Below are 21,033 nucleotides of genomic sequence, written 5' to 3' on the forward strand. Positions count from 1 at the left end.
GCAGCTATTAAATATTGGTCCAAATGGTGTTTGGTTGATTTCTGTCTGAATACATGTACTTCCTGCGTGAGGGGCGCCGGCCAAATGACACCTTATGTAAGCCCTCAAACTTGTGGCGAGCAGGTGACCTGAGGCTGCTGTCTGATTGGTTCCTTCAGATTTTCCAGGGGGCACAGTTCTGTGCGCCCCAAACACGCTCACTTTTATTGGCAGTGAATTGGTATCATTTTAATGTTTTTTTATCCAATGTGATTGGACAGTTCTCGTGGCTGTCAATCATGTTCACACCCACCACGGCGCCTCGTCTCGACTGTCAATCATCCACCATCTACGAACCCTGATAAAATCTATAGGCTACATTGGCCTTCTTACTAACTCTGTGACTGTGTGGACATTAAAGCAGCTGTCAGGTGTGCTGCACCAAGGTAAATTGCGCCCCCCCCCCAAAAAAAATTTTTTTTAGCACCAGCCATCAAATAAAAAAACAAATCTCTGATGTCATACAACAGGATACATTTTTAGATGCCCTCAATCCCAAACGTTTTGGTCACAGCCGTCCCTTGACGGCAGTGACCAAAACGTTTGGACAGACAGTAGGCCGACATTTAAACTTGAGACCAGTTTGTGAGTGAGTGAGTTAGTTCAGGTTCATGAGGTGCTTCGCATCCGGAAATCCCCCGGACAGCAGTCAAAGACAGCGAGGACAAAGGTCGGGTCCCAACTGAAGCCGGGCAACGGTCACTGCCACCGCTCTGTTCAGCCATGTGTCCTCATGGAGGAGGATCTGGTTACCGACCCCTTGACTCGGCCCTTGAAAACAGCCATAACTGACACCCCCTCTGCTCAATTTCCTCAACGTCGTCCTCCCCGACGGGGTGACTTAGAGATGGGGTAAGGATGGTGTCACCACCTATCCAAGATCAAGCAGCGATCCTGACCCACGACAGTCTCTGATGTGGCTTCATTTGATCTCTGGAGCGTTGGGGAGCCGAACACAAACACCGTTTACGCCCCACTCGGTTGTTTCATGTGCGTAAACTGAGACGCAGTCTCGCGGAGGCGATCTGTCGTACCCATCACCTTTAGAGGGAGGGGGGATGGCTGTCGGAAGAGCTGCTGGTGACATCAAGGGTTGACATCTGCAAATACTTGGGTGTTTAACTCCCGCCTTCCCGGTCTCATGCAGGTTTATCTGGGATCTGCAAACCAAACACGAGTGGTCAGTGAGGCAAATTACCCAAGGAAAGGGGAGATCCATTTAATTCGTTTGGATTACATCATTCTTCGTTTCGTTGAGCCCCTCTCTAAAACGTTTCGAGGAAGAAGAAAGCCGCCTTAGGTCTGCTCTCCATAAACCCTTCTAAGTAATGTTAATAGTTGGAGACAAATTAATGAGCTGATGGGATTATGGGATGTCTAGTGAGTGATTTGCCTGGAGATATGTGGAATGTGCAGCCTTGTGTCAACGTCATGGTCTCTCTCCCGCTCTCTCTCCCCCACACATACTCTTCCTCTGTCTGTGTGTGTGTGTGTGTGTGTGTGTGTGTGTGTGTGTGTGTAAAGGAGGGAGTTGTTTGTGACACTGAAGATGGTTTGAACCACCTGGAAATGATAACTCCTATTATTTTCCCGACCTATAATGTGATCATTGTGCTCATTATCAGTAGTTCTCGACTCCTCTGAAGGACTCCGAACGCTCCCATGATGCTGAGGGTTTGGGTTATGGTGTTGACTGACTCTTCCGCTAGAGGCAAAAGCCTTAATGGAAAAACTCCAGCGTTTTTTAACCAAAGCCCCGTTGTTTGGATTAAAAGCAAGCGATGGGCAGCAGGATCTTTTGAATTAATTCAATGCTGAGCAAGACAGTGTCAGTGGACTCCTATGCGCCACCTGCAGTGTAAGTCCTCACCAAATAATGTCTGCCAAAATAGTTTTTCTCTTGGCCCTAACGGGCTCAGAATGTTATGAGAGGAGTGTAAAAAGCCTTAGCCACAATATTAATCAAGGCATTATATAGATATCAGCCCATCTCTAACCTAGGGCAGAAGTCTTGCTCTGTAATCCTGCAGGGAGTAAAATGCTGCGGGAAGATAAAAGTGGAAGTGCAACAGAGATGGAGAGAAACATAGTACAGAAAATGTAAAAAAAGGTCTGTCACTGTAATGACCGACTGTGCAGGGATTGTCTAAAGTGTCTGCAGACACTTCTCATAACAATCTGAGTCTACTGGTGCCAAAAAAAGAGCTCTTTTGAGGGCGTCCGGGTAGCATAGCCAACCAACACGGTTCGAATCCCCGTGTTACCTCCGGCTTGGTCGGGCGTCCCTACAGACACATTTGGCCGTGTCTGCGCTCTGCGGGTGGGGAAGCCGGATGTGGGTGTGTGTCCTGGTTGCTGCACTAGCGCCTCCTCTGGCCGGTCGGGGCGCCTGTTCAGGGGGGAGGGGAAACTGGGGGGGAATAGCTTGATCCGCCCACGTGCTACGTCCCCCTGGCGAAACTCCTCACTGTCAGGTGAAAAGAAGCGGCTGGCGACTCCACATGTATCGGAGGAGGCATGTGGTAGTCTGCAGCCCTGCCCGGATCGGCAGAGGGGGTGAAACAGCTACCGGGACAGCTCGGAAGAGTGGGGTAATTAGACAAGTACAATTGGGGAGAAAAAGGGGGGGAAATCCATACAAAAAAGCTGTTTTATTGGACGTTATTTGGTGAAGGGGTACATTGTAGCTTGGTGCGTAGCAGTCGGCTAATGCTAGCTTGCTCAACACTGAATCGATTTAAAACATTGTGCTGTCCATCGCTGGGTTTGACCCCTAATGGTAGGAAAACAGGGCTCAGCTTAAAAAAGACCAAAAAAAAAAAAATACCGGAGTCTTCTTTTTAAGATCTCCGCAATCACTCCCTAACAGAACGACAAAGTTCCCGTTCTGTTCTGAGGCATGCGTCTGTCCCCCTCAAGTTCGGCCTTCTCTGTCTGTATCAGTCTCTCCGAAGCGACTCTTGTTGTTATCTTTCCGTGTGTGACGTCGGTCTTATCTTGCGGGCTCATCATCGTCTCACCGTCGTGCCCGAGGTCCCCGTGCTGATCTTTGCTAGATCTGACATTTTCAAGGAAGCTGTGGGATGTGGTCTGGCGTAAACCCGAGCCTTCCGTGTATATTAACTAGATAAATTACAACCGTGGTGAGTCAAGCAGACCACAAGTAGACCACACAAACCAGCGACGGCTCAGAGCGCGGCTGGATGCTCGCTCTGATAATGTCATGATGATGATATATATATATATATATAATTTTTTTAAAGACTAAATTTCCAGCCACGCCAGAAAAGGAAATTGTGTTTATTCAGAAAGCTAAAGGCCAAGAAATACTGTGATGTCTCGAGCACTACATCACCTTTAGACACATAAATCCACAATCTAAAGACTCATATTGTATAAAAGCTAGATAGTGAGCACCCCCCCCAGACTCCCAGCACCATTAAAGAAATACATGTCTGTCTCTTAATGACAGTACGGTGGTGATTGTGTGTTTCTTGTGTCAGAGAGAGCAGGGGGAGGCGGGGGGGGGGGTAATGTGTGTTGTTTCCCCAGAGTGATTTACTTCATTCATGTTGGAGGAGTTGGGTGCGGATGGGAGTCGGGCTCCAGCGCAGCCATAAAGAACGGGGAGGCTACACACAAAAAGCATGTCTCATTAAGAGAGGCTTAATTTAACCACGCCGGCCCTTCTGTCAAGACCACCTAGCCACATACACACACCTCACCTCTTTCACTCACACATCTACACACGCACACACACACACACACGTCTTTACACACACACACGCACATCTCTACACACACACACACACACACATCCCTACACACATACACACACACATCCCTACACACACACACACACACACACACGTCTTTACACAAACACACGCACATCTCTACACACACACGTCTTTACACAAACACACACACATCCCTACACACATACACACACACATCCCTACACACATGCACACACACACGTCTTTACACACACACACATGCATCTCTACACACACACATGCACATCTCTATACACATCCCTACACACACACATATACATACTTCTCTACACACACACACACACACACACACATATCTCTACACATACGCACAGACACACACTTATCTCTACACACATCCCTACACACACGCACAAACACACACACACATCCCTACACACACGCACAAACACACACATACATCTCTCTATACACACACACACATACTTATCTCTACACACACACGCACAAACACACATCTTTCTATACACACACACACACACCCCTCTGCGCGCACGCGCACACACACACACGCACACACACACTTATCTCTACACACACACACACAAACACACACACACACAACATGATCAGGATACATTTTCCATCACTGCTGCTATTCATGCGGGCAAGCATTGTTAGACAGTTAGATGTACAAACAGCCATAAACACATTCACATGTGTGAGCTACATAAGAGTGCACACACACACACACGTGTGTGTGCATGTCAGAATGAAACAAGGGGCCTGTTGCTCAGATGCGTTCAGTCTTGCCTCTGCCGTTCTGATCTTTTTATGGGGCAGCGGTCAACACTGTCTGGGAAACTCTCACGTTTTGGGGAGAAGAGTGTTCGATACCTTTGTTGTCGTGCTGACGGCAGCGCACAGATATGTCAGTGGGTCTGAATATGACTGGAATGTAGTTTCACTTCACCTGGTTGTAATTTGGATGTGTGTTTGTGGACCGCACGTGGGCGTTTTAGCTGTGATGATAGCATGCCTATGTGTTTGCATATGTGTGTGTGCATGTTTGTGTGTGCGTACATACCGTAAACCATCAGTGCAACACAGACCACAGTGGCTCTCCCCCAGACCACCGAAATGTACTTCATACGGCATGAAAGACGATCAGCGCCAGAGGGCTTTATTGTAAACCAGCAACCAAAGATGAATCGGTGTAGTAGACTGTTTCCCAGGAACTGCCCTGGAGTGTCACACTATAAACGCCACTTTCCCACAGTAAACGGGAAGAATTGTTCTTCCACCTCCGACGATCTCTGTGGCGTTTACAGTACGCGTACGGACTGTTTTTCTTACATGGAAACGAGTATTGCAGAATGACATCGGCTCTGTTTATGTCTTCAGTGGAAAGCAACGCTCACCTGCAGACACACTAGCAGTGAATCTCCCGCCTCTTAATTTCCTCGCATTACAGGCCTGCACTGTTGAGTGTGGTCTAGCACTCAGTGTTGAGACTGGGAGTTGGGCAGTGAGCCCTTGAGCCTATAGAGGTCTCAGGTTTATTTATTTATTTATTTTTGCTCAGATTGTTGTCTGCAAGCCAAATCTTCAGCCCTGCTGGGTGGTCTGGTCTGGTCCATCACCTGGTCCAGCATGTTAGCAACTATTTGGTTTAAGTCTTGCCCTGGTCTGGTCTGGTCTGTGTCACAGCTGGAGAACACTTTGTGCACCCAACTCTTCGGTGCTAATCCCAAGGAAGTGACGACCCAGAAATTGTCTGGAGAGGAAATGAAAAAGCTTCGTTACGGTCCTGAAGATTGACATTTTTGTTTAACTTCCTGACACCCGTGGTGATGCTGAAGATTGAAGTGACGTTCGAACACTCAAAATCCCAGCGAGCCATTTAAAATGAAATCTTATAGACCTTTACCAACCTCTGAACAAAACAGCATGGTTGATCCTGCAGTTTTTGATTTTGTACTCTGTTGGTAAATGTCTTCTATGAGTTTGGTCTGCTACATCTGCCTGTGTGCCACAGTGACTTCACTTCTTCAAGCTCACCGCTGCCTACTGTCTGCATTTCTTGCAAGGACATTTGTTTGCATTTGTAAAACTCCATTATTGTGTAGTGTCTTGGTGCATGCTCAATAATCCAGCTAAGAAAATCAGAGAGGGTTGAATCAGTTCATGTGGACAGTGTTTATTGACAGATAGGTTTCATCACTCATCTAAGTGACCTCTTCAGTCTCAGCTGACTGCAGGTATCCCCCCCCCCTTATAAACAATACAGCTGCATAACGACCGAAACCGACGATCGGTTTCATATGCAAATATGGGCATGACCATTAACTAGAGCTTCAATGGCCATGTGTACTATTCACAGAGGATTTGGGAATGGTTGCAATCACATCATTGTAAGATGGCGACAGATGTACTCTTAGCCCCCCCCCCCAAGTTCAGGGATGGTAGTTCACAGGAGCACAACACAGGAGAGCTAATGCATCAGGCCAGGACTCCACAGTCTACACCCATCTACAGGCCAGTGGCCAATCTTTCAGGGATGAGGATGTGCACATCCTTGATAGGGGGGAACACTGGTTTGAATGGGGAGTCAAAAGAGGCCATCTATGTGAAGAGGGGACGACCATCCCTGGGCGGGGGGGGGGGCTAAGAGTACACCTGTCAACATCTTACAATGCTGTGATTGCAACCATTCCCCAATCCTCTGTGAATAGAACACAAGGTCATTGTAACTCTAGTTAATGGTCACGCCCATATTTGCAAATGAAACTGGTCATTGCTTTCGGTCGTTATGCCACTGTATTGTTTATAAGGGTGGGGACATCTGCAGTCAGTTTAGACTGAAGAGGTCACTTAGACGAGTGATAAACGTTTCTCTCAATAAATGTTGTGTCCACATGAACTGATTATGTTTGCATGATGTTAGAAAAAGTCGATTTATTGTGTTAGTCCGACTAAAACTGGACTTTTTAAAATACATGTAAACATGTTAGTCCGAGTGAAATCGTACTAAATCGAATTTCTCGAAGTCGGACTAACACACTTAGATAATGCAGCTGGGGATCGATTTACTCTGGCATGTATACGCGTCAATCGGCCCCGTACTGGCCTACGCATTCTGCGCATGAGCCATAGTCCTCGCGGCGGTCTTTCAACCAGTAGCTACCAGCTGAAAGGGGACATATCGCCACTTACTGTACCGGGGTGGGACATACTTCCGTCAATAAATCGATTCTTCCCCGGTTCCTGTATACTGGGACAACGACGGTAGTCCAATTACATGGCCTAATCAAGCTATAACGGTAGCTCGACTTAACTGTGCATGTAAACGTAGTCACTGATTCAACCTTCTCTGGTTCGTCATTGTAGCTTCAGGTACTCTCTAGCTCAGTCATCACAAGGCACAAAATTAAATCGTAGCATAAAGGCACTGTTATGTTATTAAAGCTTGTTAAGGCTTCAAATTCACTTTTAAACTATCAGAGCGATTCCTGACCAGTGTTATATTTGATGAAAATGTGTTAGTGCTCATGTGTGCATGCTGATGTCTGATAAAGCTAGGCCAAATATATCGATATACTGTGATGTCGACATTGTGATATTAAACTAGATGTGTCGTGGTCTTAAAGCTGCATTACAGTAAAGTGGAACAAACTTCTGAACTTATTCGACTGTTTTGGTTGAGCGAGACTAACAATGAACGTCTCGCCCTGCTTGGTCATCGTATCCACATTACTAATGATCATTTATCCCATTTTTCTTGTGTGTAAACCACCAAAAATCATCCCCAAAATATCATCACATTTCCGATATTCCGTTTTAACCATCAATACTGTCCAGTCCTAGCCTCGTAGCTTTGCATGACTGTAGCTTTAAATATTTTGCTAGCAGTCTAGTGCTTGAAACCTCATCAATTCACCAAACACTTGGTAGCATGATACAATTTGATAGGATCAACTTCATTTTCAACTTGCTGTAGCTTCATTTTCCTGACATGATGGAAACATCGTTGAAGCTTGTTTTTGCAAGTACAGACACCGTCACATACAGGTAGCCGAAGGCGCTAATGCACATAGAAACACAAGGTGCTTCCTTGACAATATTAAAATTAGTGTTGTACACCATGCATGGAAAGGTGATTTTGGAAAGAGTGGGTTGTTGTGAAGGTGGGCGGGGGAAACAGGATACTGTAACAGAATCCCATTGTCTCCAGCTAAATCAGTCATCAACTATTTTAAGTCTGTAAACCGTTAACTCTAATGGATTTTGCATGGCCAAACACCACGTGACGGCCTTTTGGGGGAATGGAGATCCGTCCTTTGTGTGTCCCTCCGGAGGTGACACAGCCTATTGTCCGGGTTTTGAAATTCCACTTTTGTGTCAAGCGGGGTCACGCAACACCTCCTCCCTCGCATCTCTGTCGGGATTGTCATCTGACGCGATCTCCTGTTTCCATTTGTCTTATTTTCCCTGAGAGTTTAAGATCCGGTCCAATCTTATGTTTTTATCAGAGGGTTTGTTCTTCTAAATTGATTTCTGATTTCTCCCAATTTAGTGGCCAATTGATCCCTATTTTAGTTCAAACGCCCACCCTCGTATTGCATGCATTTGCCAACTGCGTCTCCCCGGCCGGCAGTCTGGAAGGAGACGCCTCCCTACTTTCGTGACAAGGCGAATCCAGGCCGAACCACTGCTTTTTCTGACACACATAGAGACGCATTCATGTGACAAACACAAGCCAACTCCGCCCCCCTACCGAAGACAGCATTGCCAATTATTGCTGCTTCATCGAGTCCGGCCATAGTCGGATCTGACGAGACCGGGACGCGAACCCCGGTCCCCAGTGGGCAACTGCATCGACACAAAGCCGATGCTTAGACCGCTACACCACCGCGGACTCAATCAGAGGGTTTGTTGATGTAAAGTTATCCAGAATTTCAGAACTGTTGCTGTGATGAAAATGTGACTAAAAGACCTCTGAGACAAAAATCCACCGGTTTTTAACATAGTTTAAACGGTTTCAGGAGGAAAAAAAATATGCGTCTAGAAATAAACTGCATCATTTTATACATTGATTTGATTGGACAGTAAGTGAATTGTCGTCACCTGTCTGTTTGTAAATAGTTGCCTAGCAACATCATGCAAGTTAGTTAGCTAACTAGCTAGCTATCAGTAGTCTTGTGAACTCAGGGCTATGTCCCCTCAAACTCCTGAGAATTGGCAGTGTTCAGAAAGGGGACACTAAAACGGTTATAACAAATCAAATGATACTTCTGAAACTGAAAAAAAAATACACTTCCAAATGTAATATTCCACAAAAATACTTGTCTGGCTGAATCAAAATTGTTGGACTGGATTTTTAAGTTAAGCGAGTTGTACGCTGTACAAAAGGAATGCCCTTTCAGTAAATTCCGAGGTACATCATAATTTAAGCGCAAGGGATGGAGATTACAGATAGTTACGAGTGGAATGAGTTTACCGCCGTGGTGTGTTGTCTGAACAAACCCCATTACGTCACATCATGCCGTGTCTCAGATACATGAAGCAGCAATTTGAAAGGCATCCCCTCAGATCCACTGACAGAGTTAAGGGGAGAATTCAACTATGACTGCTCCATAATGGAGTGAAGAGGCTCTTTTGAGACATGGCGATAGAAGATCATTAAAGGACATGGTCTCACGAGTAAAAGAGGGTCTTTGTGTGCGAGGAAACTCTCAATGTGGTCTTTGTCAGTTCAGGCTGTTGGAATCTCGTGTCTGAATGATGAAGGAGAATTATTCTGATTATTTAGCCGCCACTTAGTTGCCATTGTGGACATAAATTAGCCGTTTTGAATGATTCTTTTTTTTCTATGTGTGGGGCAGACTGGGGGGGGCATTGAGGCATCTGCTGTCGATGCAAGCTATGGTATGGACTTGTAGGTGGGAGATGTAGGCAGGCACAGGATCATGACCCCATGAGATAAAGCGCCAAGATGGAGCCTCTTTTTAATTGTCTGTAAACTCAAGGCGCCACTCAAACAAGCAACGTTATAGTCAGTGAAAAGTCTTTTCAAACTGGGGACACTTGGGAGTTAAATGCTCCGTGTATTTTTTCCTATCATTACTATTCATTCTCTGGTTCCATGGGAGGGGGAGGGGACTCAAGGGAACTTTTCAGACCATTCAAATGCTTTGTCTTCAGTCATGCAATGAAATGAAATGGTTGAGGTCAACTGCTCAAGGGTCTTAAGAGTCAGTGTTTAAAACTGTAGTGCTATTTAAAGGACATTTGGATCATTGATGTGTTCCAGTTATACATGCAAGCAAAGATGCTGTTTTAAATCGCATCTGTTTTGCAGTGATGAGTGTTAATACTTGTCTGCCATGTCTCTCCAGCACTTACTATTATGTCCACAGTCATGTCAGGTCTTCAGACAGAAGGAATCGTCTCTATGGCTGTAGTGAGTCAAAGATGTAGTAATGACAATGATATGGTGATTTCAAACAGGCCTTTGCATTGTGATTTGGTATTTATTTGACCCACCAGAAAAACAGAACTACTCTGTAGTGTCCTCTATTTCATCTTTCACACGTCCCAGGACTAGCTTGTCCAAGACATCTATCAGCATCTTGACACCACCGACCTGTGAGCTGCAAAATCCTGTTTGTGTTTCTCTTTTCTTTGAACACATCTTGTCCACAGTGACCTCTGGCCATGAGCCACATGTTTTTGTCCTGTCTAACCCAGTTGGGGGCCCTTGGTGGTGGTAGTGGTGATGTGGTGGTTTTTTATCGTATGCAGCTCTAATGTCTTAATGGCAGGTCTTTTTTGTGGAATTTTCTCCCAGACACATTCTCCATGTCGGGGGCCAGACCCCACGGCCCTGAAGAATGGAATACACGTGTCACGGACACATGGTTGTCCACTGTGCCTGGATGTCCCTTATGAGTAATCTGAACCACATCCAAAACATCCGCACCAGACACAACAGATCAGAAAGCACACTGACAGTCAGTCACCCACACTGAGGCAATAGAAACCACAGACATAACCAACAAATGACTTTGTAAACCTCACAGTACAAATCCACAACCTGTCACACCTGCAGCACACAACTATTTCCCATAAGCTCCGTCCCATATGACTGCATGGAGAGTGAGACGAGCAAAATACAGTCGCGCCAATCACGTGGACACCGTTCTCACATGTATTAACATGTGACGGGCCCCGTAAGAACTAATTGTTATGGTGGCGTTTATGTGCATTCTCGGCTATATACTGGATACCTTGGGCTACTGTTACCCAACTCCAATTTGACCATCATCTGTGTTCTTTATGGCAGGGCGGGAAGAAACACAGTGGCCCATGTGGGGGAAGAGACTGCAGTGGAGGCTGTAAATGTTTCCCGGAGAAGGGCGCCAGGGTAAGTCCCATCCATGAACCTCTCTCTCTCTCTCTCTCTCTCTCTCTCTCTCTGAACCTCTGTCACGTGTCTCCCGTTCTGCATAGCTGTTAATGTGGTGTATCAAGATAAGCCTTCTGTGGGCTATCCTGGAGAAATGAAAGCATCACAACAATGCAACACACTTGTGTGAAGTGTAGGATACATGCAGTTCACTGGCAAGTCCCGCACGGGGATTAATCCGTGAGAAATACTTGGGACATCTCCATTTTAGCCTTCCGTCCACACTAAACAGATGTTTTCAGCCAATGAAAATGTATCATTTGAAAACTTTTCCAAAGTGGATCCATTTAAAAATGCCAGCCTGGTGTTGTGGTGTGGACAGGGGAAACTGAGCTCTTTGGAAACCGCAATGGCAAAAGCCGCTTGCTGGGAATGGGGTAATGCTGCTGGCTGAAGTGGGCTGCATATGCACAATACAAACAACTTAAGCGTCTTTCTGTTGTTTTCGTCATTTCGGTGTGGGCTGCAAACTTCTTGAAAATGATCTGAAAGCCCGAGTGTGGGCGGAAAACTTTTCACCTGATTTCAACACGCGTTTTCCCAATGTTCTCTGGATTAGTGTGGACATGGCCTCAGTAGCTTAAAGCAAACGGGACCTAGTCTCTCTTCTCCCAGAGGAGTTACACATAGCTTATCACACATTGTGATAGCGCATGTGGTGTAATTCACACCATTAACCTCTATGAATGAAGAGGTCATCTTGGAGGGTGTCTCAAGAGTGTGGGAGTCCCATTAGGGAGAGGGAAAATCAACAAAAAGGGAAGAAAAGGACGCAGTGCTGATGTTGTGAAAGCAGGCGGTAAGAGATAGACTAAACATCAGCCTTTTAATGAGGTAATGGGTTTGGTGTGAAAGACCAGGGGGATGTGGTTCCTCGTGATGAAGTAGTCAGTTAGCAGAGCTGGTAAATCCAGACAGTCATTCAGATTTTTGTTTCATGATTCTTCAATGAAACCCCTATGGATAAAGTTACTATAGACCTCCGGCTTGGTCGGGCGTCCCTACACACACAATTGGCCGTGTCTGCGGGCGGGAAGCCGGATGCGGGTATGTGTCCTGGTCAGCCAGGGTGCCTGTCCGGCGGGGGGGGGACTAGGGGAAGTAGTGTGATCCTCCCACATGCTACGTCCCCCTGGCAAAACTCCTCACTGTCAGGTGAAAAGAAGCGGCTGGCGATTCCACACGTAGGGGGTGGGGCAGCGACCGGGACGGCTTGGAAAATGAGCTAATTGGTAAAAAAAAAATTTTTTTTTTATTATAAAGTCTCTTATTAATTCTGTGGACGTCTACAGTGAAAACCTTTCCTCTAATTCGGAGTTTCCCAAAGCAGTTATTGACTGCAAGGAGAGAAAACCCTTTAAAACTCTTATAGTTTCTTATAGAAAAAACAGTGTACAGGGGGAGTTCTTAAAAAAAACAGAGGTGAAGAAAGAAATTGTCAGGGAATCGCATGCCAACTCGCATGTGTTGAGAATTCAATGGATCAACTTTACAGTATGTCTGACCTTTGACCTACACGATTGCTTGGGATACAGGAAGACCCCATAAGTGGTAGAGGAGGGCAAGAGGAAGTACATTCCACATTCCACATCTGAGGGATGCAATGGCACAGAGACGGTCAACAGGGTCACAAGAAACTGCTCTCTCTCTCTCTCTCTCTCTCGGCCAGATAAGTGAGGAAGGATCTTGACTGGTGAAAACGTGATAATGACAGTGGCAAGGCCGTGAAGATGTGTTGGTTATTGGTGCAGGGAAACCTTGGCAGGATTTGGGCTTTGTTTTGAAAAACAACAACAAAAAGAAGTGACTACATCCGCAGCCCCCATCACCCCTCCCTATGGCTTATCTTTCTTTTCCTTGACGCATCTGGAATGCTTAAGATGTACAATAGAATGGGTTTTCCATCCAGCGAAACAACTTGACTTTTACACTTGTTTATAAAAGATGAGTTTCTATTCGCTGAAGAGCCATGCATCATAAATTCATGATGTTTGTCTGCCAGTTGTTGTCGTCCCTCAAACTAGTTGCTTACATATTTCCACTCAGATTTCCCACAGCCTATGGCTGTTGTCAGTTGGTCCAAATCCTCAAATCTTGGGATTTCGCCACTCAATACACTACACATTGGATGGATTTTTATTTGGAGGGGGGGTGTACAGTGGAAACCAAGATGGATTCCCCCAGGTGTCATCCATCTTTCTGCCTTTCTTATCGAAGGTCCCTCCGCTTTCCATCCAGACCTGTCCCAGAGGGGAAGCGTGGTGATTAGAAAACTCCGCTGAAAAGGTCCATCACACTGAGCTCATCTTTCACAGCTGTCTAGATTGGCCGAGACTTAACACAGCTGCGGCGACTGGGTGACGGTTGTTTTACGGGTCAGTGGCGGCCTTGGGGGTGTTGAGTGCCTTCGTGGTTTTGTCTCCTGGCCTCACAGTGGTTCGTGGGCGTGGCTGTTTCATGCAGATTTGTATAGATTTAGATGTAGGGGTTCATCCATCGCAAGCCTCTTAGATAATGCCAGGTTGTAGTCAGCCTACTAAAAGCCCCCCCCCCCAAAAAAAGTGGACCGTGTTATTCCAAGCACAGCGTATTTTATGCAAGCCAGTCTTTGCCCTGCTATGACTACAAATGCACTTTATAGTACACTGAAACTTGTAGTCAGATGATCTCCAATAATTGATATTTCAGAACCATCATGCGGTAGTGATTATGAGCTTATTTTTTCCTAAGGTAACTGCCGCTTGGTTTAATTGAATAAACTTTAGTTAGACTTTTTGGAGCCTTTGTTTTTGGGGTAGGTCAATCGGCACACCCGACCAATACCCGCCCGCCGGGCTACACCCATGTGATGCTTTTTATACAGTGTGACGGACAAGAGTTATGATGAGTACAGTAGATGGTAAAGCAAGCTGTAGCGTGTAGATCGCTAACATTACACCAAACCCACAGTAAGGAGCGTGGCAATACAATGCTTCTGTGACCCCAGAAGAAGCTATGTTTTTGGCATTATAGCATTTACTAGTCAGGACACAAGATGTACACGAAGGGAGTTAGGGAAGACATGTAGCAAAGGACCTGTGGCGGGATTCGAACCAACCAATATGATCAAGCCTGGCACTTAAATGGCTAAGCCACCAGGACGCCACAGAGAACATTTTATTTATTTATTTCCCCCCCTTTTCTCCCCAACTGTATCTGGCCAATTCCCCCACTCTTCCGAGCTGTCCTGGTTGCTGCTCCACTCCCTCTGCTGATCCGGGGAGGGCTGCAAACTACCACATGCCTCCTCCGATACATGTGGAGTCGCCAGCCGCTTCTTTTCACCTGACAGTGAGGAGTTTCACCAGGGGGGACGTAACACGTGGAAGGATCACGCTATTCCCCCCAGTTCCCCCTCCCCCCGAACAGGTGCCCCGACCCATCAGAGGAGGCGCTAGTGTAGCGACCAGGACACATACCCACATCCGGCTTCCCACCCGCAGACAAAACCAACCGTCTCCGTACGGATGCCCGACCAAGCCAGAGGTAACACAGGGATTCGAACTGACGATCCCCGTGTTGGTAGGCAACGGAATAGACCGCTACGCTACCCAGACGTTCCCCCACAGAGAACATTTTTTGAAGATCACGTTAAAATAATATCAGTGTGGATACCAGAGGAAGATACGGTAAAGGGATTATGATTCAGAGGGGGAGTGGATGCGAAGTCTCCCTGTAAGGACATAAGTTTTCAGACTACAGCCGAACAGAGGAGAAAAACACAACCGTGGCCTTTTGTGTTTTCCCAAAGATCTCAGGGATGAAAACGTGACACAGACAGCCGTTTTAGAGAGACTGGGTGAGATAGTAAGCTTAAAGGAGATGGAGTCAGAGAGAGAGGGAGTAAATGATGTGGATTGTTTTGGAGAAAGTTAAGATGTTAATTTCATGGGTTTATGTTTGGGGGGTTGGGGGCGGGGGGGAGGGAAGAGATTTGGCAGGCTGAGTCTCCAGCCATTACCACCCACACCCCTGGCAAGACTGCGCTCGAAGTTGCTCAGAAAAACATCACGCTTCCCACAAGCACACATCCAGAGGGCTCATTATTCTTTTAAATGTTCAACGTGTCGCGTTTCTCAGATTGAGTCAATAAAACAAAGTCATAAAGCAGAGCAACAGATGAACGAATGCTCCACACAGGTTGGCCGAAGTATTTCACAAGGCCATACTACGCCAACACGAGGAACACACCTTTGAATAAACCCCATTCTGATAAATCTATGAAATCAGTCGACCCTGGTCAGATAAATAGAGGAGACGCTCAGGCCCAAGGGAGCGAGGTACGACGGTAAAAAGAGGAACGCCGCTTGGTCACTAAACCATGAAAGGCCGGGCCAGCGTGAGGGCTGGAACACAAACCACCTCAGCAGAAAACTTGTCCAGCAGATCAATGCTCCCCTTTGTGCCGGGAGTCTTCCCCTCTCTCCCTTCTCAGAAATAAGAAGGAGGGGGGGCCCCTGGGGGTGTCGCAGGGAGAAATTCCACAGGACTGGAATTTTCTAGAGGGGATTGGGATGACCTCACTATCCCCCCCCCCCCATCCTGCAACTGTGACATGGAGGGAGATTAGGACCTAGAGACAAAGAGACGGGAGATGGTGGAAACTCGCATCTCCACTCGAGTGTTTCCATGTGAAGTTTGTCGTTTCGAAGAAAAAAGACTTGACAAACAGCAAATGTCAAGTGAATTCCCCCAAATTTGCTTCAAAGATGTTATGCTCGCCTGAGATGGATGAAGCTTTTCATCCAATTTGAAGGAACGTGATAAATAGCAACGGACACACGTTTGACGAACCAAAAATTAAACGTGAATAGAATTTAGTCACATGATCAGCCATTTCTTTGTCTAGACCAGTTCATTTTTCCTGGTGGTTGTTGAAGTATGGCCATATGACACACAGGACACAGTACGAGTTATATTTGCTTAAACAAATCTGGTGGAAATGCACCTTAAAGTGGTTATCCTTAATCTCCTCCGTTTTTGGTGGATTTGGCATCATGTGGTAGTCACCACAGTTTGTTTTCAGCGTTTTACTTGAAACGGATGTGACCCTGAACACAGAAAGTGTTCACGTGCAGGTCACAATTTCCGACAATCACAGATTTTGGTGTAACGCTGGCAAGATAATTCGGCGTTTGCGTGCATATTTTAGCTAGGTGCCAATTATTCAAAGAGAATGGCACCCAATGGCGCCATTTGGACCTGCTGGAACCAGTGAAAGATAGCAGGTAGAGGTTGCCTGGGTCCAGACCTTTGAATCCGCCCACTCCCCCGAGTGGACGGATTCTTCTGGTCTGGCATCATGACACGAAACAGCGGTTTCTCGGTTGAAAAAGCGATTATCCAATGAGCGCCGCGGGGGGACTAACGATAAGTCAAGTCAGTTTATTTATTTGTATACGCCCATTATCACAAATTACAAATTTGCCTCAGCGGGCTTTATAGCAAGACAACATCCTGTACTACCCGCACATCAGACGATCAAACAATTAGCCAATCATTACCACGGGTGGGACTAACAGCATTGTCAGCTGTGCACCGGAGCCAAGGAGGAGTAATAACAACAATGGTGGCCATTATACACAAGATAGATGCTGCTATTGAGGCTGTTCCAAGTCGATTCAAAGTACTGCCCGACTTCATAGTTTGTTTTTCCTTCGCACCGCTCCACTGTTAAAACCCCAGCGAAACCAGTATGTTGGCATGGCTACTACGCACCAGTGTCGACTTAAAATGATGTACATTCAGGTGGCTACGTTTGTCTCTAGTGGTTGGTTAGGGGAAAGCAGTTAGAGTGGAGGCAACGTCAGACTGGAGATGGGAACGGAGTGCAACGAGTTGACTATTCTGTCTGACATCAGGCAAAGACAGAGGACCGATTCCCGAACGCTGATATATCGAATGGCTGTTGCTCCAAGATGCCAGTGGGAAAAGGTATCAAATGTGGCATTTTTCAACTTGAAAAAATTAATTCATAGGAATTCATAGGTAGACTGGATGGAAATATACGTATAGCTAGAGGAATTGGCTCTAGGCATCCCCATAGACAAATTACAGGTGAAGTCTAATGTTGCGCAAACAAGAAGTCGGTTTGGAAAAAAAAAAGATGAGTCCCGTTCCTGCCCCCCTCATGGGAAAAAATGCCACAGTCGGGTGTGGAACAGGAAATGACAGACGTCACAGGATGTCGAGCACAATGACAGTCCACTGATCCTTTTTTTTTTTAACAGAGTGCCTCTTGTTTGTGTGTGTGTGTGTGTGTGTGGGTGTGGGTGTGCGCTTGTACTCTCGGGTGCCCATTTTTTTTGTCCGTGACTATAAATGGCAAATATTTCCTCGCTCTCAAAAGCAAGTCCATTTTCACATTAAGGATTCAATGTCCGTAACCTTCATGTCGTCCCCCGTCTCCTTGGAAACAGGACACTGGAGAGAATGAAATACCAGAGGTTGTGCCTTTGGAAAGAGATCTTAGACTTTGGATAGCACAACAAATCCCATTGGGTGGTCGATTTTATCTAAAGCAGCTTACAGACCCATTAATGCAGATGTTTTAGTATGGTTCCCACTTGTTTGCTGTGTGTGTGTGTGTGTGTGTGTGTGTGTGTGTGTGTGTGTGTGTGTGTGTGTGTGTGTGTGTGTGAGTGAGAAAAGTATCAGCCTCTCAGATCACAGAACTTGTTGACCTCTTATGATTACAGCCTCTGAATGAAATCACTGCTGGGTAATGTTCATGATTACATGTGATTGATCTCTCTGGAGGGAAGCAGACCGTGACTCTACCAGGAAAGAGAGAAGAAGAGCTTGACTTGACAGGCAAGACAGGGGAAGAAGAGCTTGACTTGACTGACAGCTTGGATGGCTGCTGTTTGGCTGTTAACAGCTGTGTTTATCAATGTGAGATGTAATGTGAAGTGATAGTCATGCTGACAGCTCTTAGTTCAAACCTGCGATCAGGATACTTGTCCATACATGTAGTCTCCTGTGTAGGGTGTGTGTGTGTGTGTGTGTCCATGCATGTAGTCTCCTGTGTAGGGTGTGTGTGTGTGTGTGTGTGTGTGTGTGTGTGTGTGTGTGTGTGCATACATGTAGTCTCCTGTGTAGGGTGTGTGTGAGTGTGTGTCCATACATGTAGTCTCCTGTGTAGGGTGTGTGTGTATATGTCCATACATGTAGCCTCCCATGTAGTGTCTGTGTCCATACATGTAGCCTCCTGTGTGTGTGTGTGTGTGTGTGTGTCCGTCCATACATGTAGGCTCCTGTGTAGTGTGTGTGCATGCGCGTTTGTATGTACGTGTGAAAGACAGACATACAAACAAGCACACCAGTGTCTCTTTGTATGTATGTGTGAGAAAGACCAGTGTGTGTGTGTGTGTCCGTGTGTGTGTGAGACAGAGAGAGAGACGTGTCTTGCATGTAGGCTATATTTTGTGCTGTGTGTGTGTGTGTGTGTGTCCGTGTGTGTGAGACAGAGAGAGACGAGTCTTGTATGTAGGCTATATTTTGTGCTGTGTGTGTCCGTGTGTGTGAGACAGAGAGACGAGTCTTGCATGTAGGCTATATTTTGTGCTGTGTGTGTGTGTGTCCGTGTGTGTGTGAGACAGAGAGAGACGAGTCTTGCATGTAGGCTATATTTTGTGCTGTGTGTGTGTGTGTCCGTGTGTGTGTGAGACAGAGAGAGAGACGAGTCTTGCTTGTAGGCTATATTTTGTGCTGTGTGTGTGTGTGTGTGTCCGTGTGTGTGTGAGACAGAGAGAGAGACGTGTCTTGCATGTAGGCTATATTTTGTGCTGTGTGTGTGTGTGTGTGTGTGTGTGTGTGTGTGTGTGTGTGTGTGAGGGCAGCAGTGTGTGGGAGGAGAGGGGACACAAACCTGCTGCTATCGATAAAAGTTTTGGACAGAAGGCTTCTGTTTCCTCCCAGCCTGACTTGTTGGCGAGCAGCGGTCAGCTGGGATCACGGGCCGTGTCTTCGCCAGCTGTGTGTAAAGTCATTGTAGACAAGCTGTTAGAAAAAGACACGAAACGTCGGAAAAAAGGCCTCAACAGTGAACAGCGTGTGTGTGTGTGTGTGTGTTAAAACACGACAACATTTGCGGTAAAAATAGAAGACACATTTCGCCGCTCACCCTTGCTCAGGGTCACGTATTTTAAAGACGCAAGAATTTCGGTCTGACCCGAAGCTATTAAATACCACGGCGGGGCTTTTGAAGCCATGCGCGGGAGAAACCCCGGACTCTCACCTCGCCTGTTAAATCCCCGAAGCCATCGCATTCCTCACGGGGTTTGTTTGCTTTCACTCCTCCTCCGAGACTCGAGTCCGAGGTGTTTTAAAAACACATCGACCGGCGAGAAACACAGCGTCGTAATATTCAGAGAAACAAGTATCGATCGAAACTGACGTAGAACAGAAATGAGCAGAACAAAAACAAAAATCCCAGCAGATCTGTGTAAGAATTAGTTCATTACAACTGTTGTTGTGTGGTATTTTCCACCGCAATCCTGAACAACGTTGTTTGTGTTTGACTTAATGACACCTATAGCGGTCGTGGTAGTTGGTGTGTGACTGGTCCACATCCCACATGAAACACCACCTGCCTTCTTCCTCCACATTTGGCAGCTATGGGGATGATGTAAAACGCTACGCGTCCAACGGTCCGGCCCGGCGGGAACCATTAACATGAGCCAACTACAACAAAATCCGTGATATCTGCGGATTCATTCTCCTAATTATTGGGCGGCACGGTGGCGCAGTGGTTAGCACCGTCGCCTCACAGCAAGAAGGTCCTGGGTTCGAACCCCGGGGTTGTCCCCCCTTGGGGGTCATCCCAGGTCGTCCTCTGTGTGGAGTTTGCATGTTCTCCCCGCGTCTGCGGTGGGTTTTTCTGCGGGTGCTCCGGTTTCCCCCACCGTCAAAAAAGACACGCGTGTTAGGGTTAATACTCCTTCCTGTATGTGCCCCTGACCGAGGCCTGGCAAGACCAAACCAACTGGTCCCCGGGTGCTGCACGGCAGCTGCCCACTGCTGCTAGCTACACAGCTAGGATGGATCAATAAAGTATATCAAAATCAAACATAAATAACTAAATAAATCCGGGCCGCTCTGATGGCCGAGCGGAATAAACCGCCGTTCTTGCGTTCCACGCTCGTCACGTGGCTGGGAGGTTCGTATCCCAGACTCGCCGTAACCAGTCACGGCCAGAGCGTCCACGGGGTAAGGCATTCATTAGGCCACCCTTACCCGAGGGATAGTGGGTGTAGATCGGTGTAGTGTTCGGGGACTCGTCGTTCTCCAGCGACCCCTCTGGCCCATCCGGGCGCCTGCAGCCAAGCAACCGAAAGCATTCTCCCTACGCCTCCTTTGCGGCCTGAAGGTGATGCAAGCCATGCGAGGCTTCAGCGTGTAAAATAGCGAGAGCAGCCGACATGACTTTGAAGGAAGCTGGTGTTACGACTATCTCCTTCCTGTGGAAACGTGAGCCAGGGGCCATCGGGTTAATCGGGTGGGATAAGGGGAAAAACTAGAAATAAATTTATTAAATAAATAAATAAATAGATATGCTGTCAATTGAGTATCAAAAAGGACATTTGTTTGCATGTAAAACTTCAGCATTGTGGCTTTAAGTCTACTCTGTACTTCAATTACCACACCCTGAAAGTGTCGCTGACAGGAGCAACAGGGTCAAAGGTTTCAGTAAATCTTAGTGATGCATCAGCTGAGGTCTTAGACTGGTAAATTGGGTGAATATTT

At 46.6% G+C, this 21,033-nt stretch overlaps 1 protein-coding gene across 1 annotated transcript in view; it reads left to right on the plus strand.

The window, feature by feature from the left end:
* The window catches only part of col4a2 (collagen, type IV, alpha 2), a 99,456-nt gene that overhangs the window by 21,760 nt on the left and 56,663 nt on the right, over positions 1-21,033 (plus strand). Inside the window, exon 4 of the mRNA XM_056289853.1 lies at positions 11,125-11,205. Within this exon, the coding sequence (XP_056145828.1) occupies positions 11,125-11,205 (81 nt within the window). The remainder of the gene's footprint in view (positions 1-11,124; positions 11,206-21,033) is intronic.

Source organism: Lampris incognitus, chromosome 11 (assembly GCF_029633865.1).
Source record: "Lampris incognitus isolate fLamInc1 chromosome 11, fLamInc1.hap2, whole genome shotgun sequence".
NCBI lineage: Eukaryota > Metazoa > Chordata > Actinopteri > Lampriformes > Lampridae > Lampris > Lampris incognitus.